Source organism: Eurypyga helias, unplaced genomic scaffold, assembly GCF_000690775.1.
Source record: "Eurypyga helias isolate BGI_N326 unplaced genomic scaffold, ASM69077v1 scaffold15810, whole genome shotgun sequence".
In the NCBI taxonomy this organism is placed as follows: Eukaryota; Metazoa; Chordata; class Aves; order Eurypygiformes; family Eurypygidae; genus Eurypyga; species Eurypyga helias.
In genome coordinates this window covers 1-10,018 of record NW_010225197.1, presented here as the reverse complement: position 1 = coordinate 10,018, position 10,018 = coordinate 1, and the positions used below count along the sequence as shown (strand labels likewise).

At 40.8% G+C, this 10,018-nt stretch overlaps 1 protein-coding gene across 1 annotated transcript in view; it reads left to right on the top strand.

Moving 5' to 3' along the window:
* LOC104507341 (sex comb on midleg-like protein 2) overlaps positions 1-7,072 on the top strand; it is a 9,567-nt gene extending 2,495 nt beyond the window's left edge. The window contains exons 2-4 of the mRNA XM_010148589.1: positions 4,322-4,603; positions 5,296-5,459; positions 6,947-7,072. Of these exons, the coding sequence (XP_010146891.1) occupies positions 4,322-4,603; positions 5,296-5,459; positions 6,947-7,072 (572 nt within the window). The remainder of the gene's footprint in view (positions 1-4,321; positions 4,604-5,295; positions 5,460-6,946) is intronic.
* Positions 7,073-10,018: the final 2,946 nt, after the last annotated feature.

Here is a 10,018-nt window from a genome sequence, read left to right as displayed (position 1 = left end):
GAGATTCCGCCTGCACAGCGGCTCCCAGCTCCTCCTGTTTGCTGCCCACCCTGCGTGCACCGGTGCGGATGCACTTCAGTTGGGCCATTGATCCTGCACCTTTTTTGGTGGAAGTAGCCACAAGTCCTATGTGACTGTTCTTAGGCACTTCCATGGTTTCTGACACGTTTTTGCTGCCTCATGGATCTTCATCCCCTACCTCCACTGAGATGGCTGACCAGCTCCCAGCTCCTCCTGTTTGCTGCCCACCCTGCGTGCACCGGTGCGGATGCACTTCAGTTGGGCCATTGATCCTGCACCTTTTTTGGTGGAAGTAGCCACAAGTCCTATGTGACTGTTCTTAGGCACTTCCATGGTTTCTGACACGTTTTTGCTGCCTCATGGATCTTCATCCCCTACCTCCACTGAGATGGCTGACCAACGGACCTGAGCAGTGCACCGTCCCTCAGACGTTCACTTCTTCATATACAGTAACAGCCACAGGAATTACAGTTCTGCACTGATTATTGATTTCTGTGTCTTTCCAAAAGAAGTACTGGCTTAATTCTGCAAATAAATTGTACACCTAAGTCAGATATTTCTGGTAGGTAACTTAGTAAGTGTAGAGCACTTGATTATACTCAAATGAAGTTCTTTCAGTTGGAGGAAAACAAATGTTTCAGTAGTTCTGCATTACCTTGTAAGAAATCTTCCTCAAAGTAAAGATATGCACCTACTGCTTTTTAATCCTTGTTTGCTAATGGATCCTTTTTACAGATGAAGTGTACTCCTTAAAATACATTTTAAGATCAATAGTTCATCGTCAAGTGCAGTTATGTGGATAAAAAATAATTAGAATAAGTGTTTTGCTATGGTTTCAGAGGTTTGAATTTGTACTCTGTGCATTTCAAGAGGCCAAGTGTTCTCTAGTGTTGTGTGTTTCCCATTAGGGCAATGTCCTCTGCTGAAAATCTGGAGGTAATTTTATAGCGGTCAGTCATGGGTTGGTTAGCAAGAAAGATCTACCCCAAAAAAGTTCTGGTTCCATTGAGACACAGTTGTCTTGAAATAGTTGTTTTGAAATGCAATTTGAAGGCAAAATGGAATAATTGTGGGAAAGGATCTTTGAAACAGCTCATTTTCCTTCTGATCTGCTCAGGGTTATGTTTTGCAGATTTTGCCATCTTTCCAGCTCACTAACAGTTCCTTCTTAAAGTTATGAAAGATAAAGGAGAGGCGGGGGTGGGGAATTACACAGTCTCCTTCCCCTTGAAAACAGAGTGTTCTTACTACTGCAGCCGATTACATCATTCCAGTTATGTATGAGGCAGAACAACTGGCTTCCAATTCCCAGAAGAGCCTCAAGAAAACAAAACGTCCAATTCCCGCCTCGGCCTGCAGCGTTTAAGCAGTCCGTTCTCATCCTTACATCTGAAACATAAGGCCTTTTACTGGCCTTTTATTAATCTACCCAGAGATTGGGTGTTCTGCACTGGAACTTGCCGTCTCTCCATTCCCCTCTTATTCCCAGCTGCTCAAAGTGTCAGGGTAGGAAGAGTGTGTTGTTCATTGCTCCATGGGTTGAACTTTGCTAGATGTCAGTTTTGAATCAGCTGTCATACCAGTGGATCACTTTTTGGAGAAGATTCTGGCTGTATTTTCTTTGTAGAGAAGCTAGATGAGTGGAGAGTGGATTGGACAGTACAGTTCCTGAACAGAAGCACCTTCTTGAAAAGATGATGGGAAATATGCCAGCTGTCCCACCTGGTGTATGTGAATTGAGAATTTACAGTAAGAGAAATTCAAGTGCTGCTGTCTTGGGGGGAAAAAAGCAGAATTGATCTTTCCTAGCCCTATTTACTGTTGTTCACTTTAGGATATATAACATCAGAGAGAAATCTGGGATGTAATTGGAATAAATACTATTAAATTCTTTTGTAATACAATCAGTTTTTAAAAATCTTTTTGTCTTCAGAGATCTTGACAAGGATTATTATAAATAAAAAATTATTATAAAAACCCCCAAAACCAAAACACAAAACTATAATTGTGACCTCTGCTTGTTTACTGTAAAAACTACAGAAAGGATTTTTCTCACGTGGAGTTGGCCGGTAGGTGCTTAAATACTCTAGGTGAAACTTTCTGCTGGCGAGTATTGTCTCCGTCATTTCATCCCACCTTTCAGGGCTTCTGAAATCTGAATCTACAGGTTCAGCCAATTAAATGTTGGGCTCCTTCATATAGCTTCGCTGTAACTCTTCACAGTATCGCCTCTGCCTTTTGGTCTCAGACCGAGGTTTCTGTTAGTGGTTTCATTCTCTGCACTTCCAATTTTCCCTTGGTTGGCTACCCTTTAATTTTATAATGTGTGTCATTGACTACATCTCTTAAAGTCTCTCTGAAATTCTATAGCCTGATGGCTTTTGGTTTTTGTTTTGGTGCTGCAACTACTTCAAGCTGACGAATGTGAAGAAGTTAGTTTTCTTGTTTGTTTGCTTTCTTTGAAAACCTCAGTAGCTGCCTCTTTGCTTTTGTGATTCATATCTAACGAACTAGGAAGTTTTGCAGTGGTTGTGTTCAGGGTTGTGTTTATGAAAGAGAAGGGCCTGTGTCCATGAAAGATTCCTTATTCCATGACTGTCATATAGTAAAAGATGTTACATCCTCTTACCGAGTTCACGAAGTAGGCAGCTGGCCCTCTGAGTGCCTTTGTTCCCCTTCAGGGTTTTACTCTCTTAAGACCAAGCTCTGTCTAACAGTTCTTCGCTGCACTCTGCTTTTAAACAGGTTTCCTCAGAGCACCTAAGACCTCATGAAGCAAGTTGAACACATGCTTGAGAAGGTCACTGATTGTTTGTTTTTTTAGGAAAATACTCTTCCTCTAGTTTTAACTGGGTATTCGCCCAAGCAATTCTTGAAAATTGTCATATAGTAAGGGTAGTAATAGAGCTTATTCCAGTTTGGTTTCCCAGAACATACGGTTCTTACTCCAAAGAAGATGCTGCTTCACTAGCATATGTTTTATAACTTCACCAGAGTAATTTTCAGATGATAGTGTGGGGATTACACTTCTGTGAACCTGATAGCTGGTATTTTCCAGCTCCTGACTCTCCTGCCAAAGCAGCATTTGTTTCATACAGATTTGTACATCATGCTTCCAACTTCTTTCTCGGGCTAGACGTTGGCCTGCTGTGAACGGAGAAGGATACGTACGATTGCTAGAGAAGGGAGTGGTGTTCTCATTGATTTGTTTGGTTTTTTTGGTGCTTTCTTTTTTTTCCTCCCCCTCACATAGCATGATTCTCCCAATCAGACCTGTATTTAATTGGCCAAGAGAGTGGAATTTTCAGTAATCAAGCAAACCTGGCTCCCGTCTCATGGCACAGGGAAAGGGACCCATGAACTCTGCTCATCTGCCTTAGAAACAGTATTGACAGGCTCTGAAAATTCACGGGTCTTCTGAGCGGGCATTGCTTGTGTTTTGCAGAGTGGAAATTGGCTAGTAAGGGATAAGCACTATAAAGGGGAATGTTGTTATCCTCCCTTCCTGAGACCCGGTTTTTATTTTTATTATTTTTTAACTTGTTCAGTGGATTTGGTATCTTCAGCTTTCCAGAGCCTGTGCTCATAGACCCTGCCCTGTGGAAAGAACTCGCTGTTCGTAGATGCAGCGCTGGGGACAACGGTGTTAGGCTAGTGTGCCATACCTGGCACGCGCAGCCTTCTGTGGCTCTGCCCGTCCCCTGTTCAGTTTTTGATTACAGCCCTCGTGTCTGGACGTATGGGGATCTGTGGATGGTAACTGTCCCCTTGTTTTGTTTCTGGAGTTAGGGACTCCCTCTGCTGTTTAGAACAAATCAAACAATTGTTTGTAAATGTGAGAGTTTTTATTTATATTAAACATTTCTTGCAAGATAAATGTAACACCCTTTAATGGTTAGCTTTTCAGAGAATATGTTAAAAAAAAGATAATGAAAATGCTTCACTAAGATTGTTTGATGTGTCAGTATTAACGTCAGACAGTTTTACCTGAAATCAGTTTCCTCTGTCACTTCCCTTTTGTAGTATTTAAGAAATACAACTGAAATGATTCATGGGAGACTGTCTCAAACCTGACACATTAAATCTTTTGCTACCAAAAAATGTTTTAAAAATACAGTAAGAGCCCAGTGATTACTTGAGGAAAAGGGGGGCAAACATTCAGCAGCAGCGATTGCCTCACAGGAGACTTTTTAACAGGCTCGCAATCTGTCAGTGTCTTCAAGAGAACATAGCGAGGAGTCGGGTAGCAAAGGTATAACGTCCATCACTCTGAACATCTTGATACTTGTTTTTTGTGTAGCAGAAACATTGCCTATAGAGGAAAACAGCACTTCCAAAGAACACCGGTTTTCTGAGGACTCTATGGATTCTGCACTTAATTCTGTAAATCCTTCAAGTCCAACCCGTCGAAACTCCACGGAATATCGTACTTCAGGGAGTGCAGCGTATTACAGAAATTCCCTTCAGCCAGTGACTGCTACCTCCAACTCAGCCCCGCTCCTGCGCAGGCTGTCCTTGAGCTCTGCGGGCAGCAGCGGTTACTATGAAGTTAGCAGGAGTCGAATACAGAGGCGGATTGAAGGTGTGGTGTATAGCTAAGCTTTCCAAAACACGTAACGGCTTTCATTAACATACAGAGTCTGTGAGTTACGAATAAAGACGTCTCTGCCGTAGAAAAGCTTGCATATGGAGGGAAGCGTGCTGTTGCCAAGCGTGGCAGGCTTGCTAACGTAACTGCAAGTGCGGGACTGAAGCCTGTTAGAACAGAGGCTGTGGTGCGAGCCAGGGGGTTCTTGCCTGCTGCACTTCCGCTGCTGTTACGGACCCTGCGGCAAGCCAGACCCGCAGAGGGCTCGCGGTATGCGGCTTGCTTCCCAAGCGTCTTACCCGCTGTTACCGTGTTGTTGAAATACGGGGGTAGGGTTCCCTCCCTCCCTCTGTCTGCACAGCTTAACTTGCCTTTGCCACATTCCCAAATTAATGGTGTCTTGGCACCCAGGAACCAAGTACAAGACTCAGTAATCCCTCGAGGTATGTCATAGTGCTAATGTTTATGCTGCTGTAAATATTTGCAGTAATATAAGGCATTTAAAGACAAATGGAACAGTTCAGTATTATTTGGAGGAAAAGAAAAGATCTTTTATTTTAATATATGGCAAAAAATGCATAATAAAAGCTGCCTGTTAATACTAAGAATGTCATGTAAAATAAAATGTGTTATCCCTGTGTAGACTGGTGATACTTCTTCCTTTCACAATATTTTTATGCTAAAAGCTGCAAGTTCCACAACTGGACCGGATTTGAATTCACTGAAAAGGGAACCTTCAAGAATATCAAATAAGGATCCTTCCACCTGGTCAATAGAGGAAGTAATGCGTTTTGTGAAAGAAGCTGATCCACAGGCACTGGCTCCACACGCAGAACTCTTTAGGAGACATGTAAGATGCATATCCGTTCTGTTCTAGTAGATTGTGTGTCACGTTAATCTCTTAAAATACAGCTTTCATGTCTGTCACTGTTTGCAGTTGGAGGTAGAATAGGCACTGCTTGTAATTAGAGGGAGGCTGAAAAGTATTTTTTCCACTTGCAACTCCTGTAGTATTTTTTTTTCTCTGTGTTCCAGTCTTGTTACTGAAGTAAATACCCTCTGCTTTCCAGCTGATATGGAATAATGCCAGTAGTGGAAGTATCCAAGTTCTGACGGCTAGCCTCCATGGTACCCCTGTCATCCCTGGTACCTCTAGAGAAGATGGCATTCTCATGCACAGCATGGGACATGTGGTGCATGAGACATAGGTGACACCTCTCTAAGACAGCCTGCTTTGGAAACTGATTATCCCGAGGCGGAGATGCTGTTATGCCTTGTTAGCTTTGCACTTGGCCAGTAATACTAAAATTCAGAGAAGCAGTTGAAATGTTGAATTCATATTTTGGAAAATGATGTGTAGGGTTTCATAAGAGCTATCTACGTGTTGTATGCTTTTTTTGCTCTCCCCTCTTCCTTCTCACTGCGCTTTTCCATGGAAGGTTCCTCAGCAAAGAGCTGCTTTCTTATTTCATTGTATATATGACCCTCCAGAAGAGGTTGGCTTTCTCTTTAGTAGTATTTCAGTAGGTTAGCCTGCACCAGCTAACCGTTACACCGACTGACAAATCTCAGAGTAAGCTGGATTGGAAGAAAGACTCAAAACAATTTTTAATGAAGCTTTCTGACCCGTGCTTTATGTAGTGACTAAAATGTCACTTGTTTTGTCAGGTTTACGTTCGTTAAAAAAATAAGGAGAAGTGGTTTTCTTCATGATGTTTAAAGGGAGCAGTTGCCTGTCTACAGTATGTAATGCTACTAAGAGCTTGGGACTGTCACATTTCAGCAGCTTCCCAACCAGGCAGTTGAAATCTGACTACGTTGTCCTTGGTCATGATCCTAACAATCTCTCTGGTTTAGCCTGGACATAGATCTGTCTTATGTCACAGATTTAGATGGTCTGTAACCCCTTCCTCTGTGTGACTGCTTGCATGCGCATGCCAGCATCCTCCCACAGCTGTGTTCAAGGTTCAGCGCAAGGCCTCAGTGCTTGGATCATTTAATCTCTAACTGCACAGACCTTCCTTTGCAGCAGCTTTTTTTTTTTTTTTTTCCCCTTGACCTATTCACTTTTTTTCCCAGCCAGTATCTAATTTTGAGGGCTGTTTGGTCAGTTTCTTTTACTTACTATTATTTTCTTTAACATCTCAAATCCCTTAATCTTGCATTAAAAAAATACTAAAATAAATTCAATTTCACTGGCCATCAAATTATACTGTTACTGTTTTATATGTAACAGATAAATTTTTACTACTGTATAAACAAATGTAATGCACTTCACGGTTTCATCACGCAGCTTGTTAAAGTAGTTGTATGTTGTTTATTCTCTTCCTTCTGCAGGAAATTGATGGGAAGGCACTACTCTTACTGAGGAGTGATATGATAATGAAATATATGGGACTGAAGCTGGGGCCTGCCCTAAAGTTGTGCTACCACATTGAAAGACTTAAACAAGGAAAGTACTAGTCCAAGGGGATACCAGAAATACGTGTGTTCGTCTCACACTGAGCTCTCAGGTTCACAGCCGACGCCTTTATTTGAAACTATTTTGCTGATATAAATCATCTTTATTTTTTGAAAGTACTCTCAAAATGTAAAAAAGACATTCAGGACAAAGGGAGGCAGGATGGAATCTGTGTTGCATTCTAGTATTTTGTGAACTGTTTCAGAAAGTTTACAGGGGGGGCTGTTGATCATACTGGGGGCAGACAGGTCGGGTAGCAGTGCCCTCTGAATCCTGAAAGGTGCGTTCTCCGTTACAGGCTTCAGCCAATGTGTTCATATTCAGAACCAAAACAGCTGAATCCCAAAGGAAAATAATAAAACAAGCCAGCATCAAGTGTTTGCAATTTTTACAGGGGTGGCTGTAAACTTTTATATTGCAAGAAAAATTTGAAATAGAAGATCTCCTCTCTCTAATGAATACTGTCTGGTCTGCCAGCAGAGAAATACTCTAGTATATTATTGTAGTTTATTTTTCCTAGATTTCCATAAGGGGAATAGCCATATGGATTGGTCACAGGGGATGGAGGTGTGGGGAGGGAAGGGTTATGGAGGGAGAGGGCTTAATACAAATATAAGCTTTTATAAAGTGTGATTATCAGTCCTTTGGTAAGTTATGAGGACAAATGTACGGTATATTGTCAGTTTATGCAGGCAATATATATTTCTGTTTCATGGAAGGACATATTGGCTGTATAAACAGCCATTTGTGGGACAGACTGATTTAACTGGAACAACGCATCCACATCTTAAACATTCCATCTTTTTGCTGTTTGGCATGGATATGTGTGTTCATGCTTTTTATACACACACATGTATGTGTCGGGGAAATACATACTATATATATTAAAAAATATACATACACACTGTACATATGTATTCAGTTTTTAATGTGTACTTTGCACTGTGCCAGAGAGCTGTACGATTTCTTGTTGGTTTTTACCAGTAAATATAGTTGTGTACTACTTCTCATATTCATTAGCGCCTGTTCAATTTGCTGTCCATTTTTGGAGTCAGAAGGTGACAAACAATCAGAAGGTGGCTTTCTTCATGCAGGTGAGATCCCTGTACTATGCAATACTCTTGGTTATGCGTCCCTTAACTCCGAGTCTTGTATTCTGGTGTATTTCTGCAAGAGACACATCTGGTTCCGATGTTTTGGGCTTGTATTTCCTATAAGGAAGTGCTACTGTGTACCTGATAAACCTTTTTTGGGTAAAATTGGTGCTGTTTGTATAAGCTGCAAGAATGACTGGTGATAATAAAGCAGTTTGTTATTGTAATATCCATCAGGGGCAAGAAAATATACTTGTTGTGTAGGAAACTGAATGTACTGTATGTACTAGTGCAAGTGATAAAAACTATTTGCTAGGGAAGGTGTAGTCCTGAAAGGGTAGGTTTTATTACATTTCTTGCTGCCTTTTTATATGAAAGCATATAGTATAAATGTATTTTTTACAAATGCCTTTTCTGAAAATGCCTTGCTTTACGGATAGTCTGATACTCCTCAGGTTTCAGCAGAGATACTGCTGCAAAATAATAAATTTTGTGGCTCACAAGTGTCCAAGTATTTTGTTAGTTTAAGTGACTGCAATGCAATTTTAATTTAGCAAGTCATTTGGACTTGGAGAATTGTTGTTGTTGTTACATCGTTAGACACTTGACACTAAAGGTTATCTCTATCGATTTGTTTTGCATATCTTTTTGTGGTGCGTGTATGTTTAGATGAATAATACAGACATGCTCTTTATAGTGAGAAAAGGTCAGAGCATTGATTAAAGAAACAGAATATTTTCTCTTTGCATTAGGAAAATACTGACTTGGTCGTTGGTGTAACCGAATGACAGTTGGTTGTATACTGAGGAAAACATCGTGCCTCACATGTGCAGTGTATTTTTTTTTTTTTATACCTTACTTCCACACTTTATTATGCTGAATTTCAGAGTTCTTCAGAGTAAAAAGATCTCCTATGACTTAAGTGGAAGTAATTGACTGAAAACAGTTTTCATTTTTTTTACACTGCCATTGGCATAAGAAAAACCAGGATGTTTAAATTACCTGTTTGGCCTTTATGGAATGCCATTTTTGTACATGGCACTGTTATGGGTATAAATATTTGTTCGAGGCTTTCTGTGCCACCTGCGTGCCCAGGGATTATTGTGATGTTGCATTACCAGAACTTCACCGTGTGCTATAGCGTGAGATTAAGTGTTCCTAGCGTTGAGGCAGAATATATTTTTTATTCTTTATTTTCAATGGGATGTTCTTACCTGTCAACAAAAATAAAATAGTTTTGTTGTAACTGTCCCTTTTCTTTGACCTTGTGTGTGTGTGTGTGTGAGCACTGTTTGCACAGGCAAGGGCAGCTGTCTGGTCTGGCGTTTGGCCGCTCTTGACCATTCATGTAAACATCTGATGTACGGGACTTTTAATCAAAAGGGTAAAATTATGCCAGCATTTTTTTTGTCTGGAGCAATTAGTGTTTGAACTTGGGTTGGTCTGTGCTTTCATAACAGCAACTTAGGAAAATATTCTACTGTTCGGTTTTGCATATAGCGTTTTGCCACTTAGAGAATTCTCGTGTAACCACTGCGGGGACAAGACTGCTAAAGACTCTTCGTCCTGGGTTCAGGTGAACACCTGGGGTATTTTAAATCAAAGCAGTTAATGGCAATAGGTTTGAACTTCATACACTTCATGATTTCTAATTTCTGACAAACCCAATCCTGTTTCGGTGGCTGTTTGCAGTGATCAGCCTGCACATGAGAAGTAACTTAAATTGGGTTAATGGCCACCTCAAATCCTTCACAGGCAAATTATGGAACCTGGAAGTTGATATTAACGATAGTCCACAGGCACTTTGCATCTGATCTGTCTCAAAAGATACTTAATGTCATAGAATCACAGAAT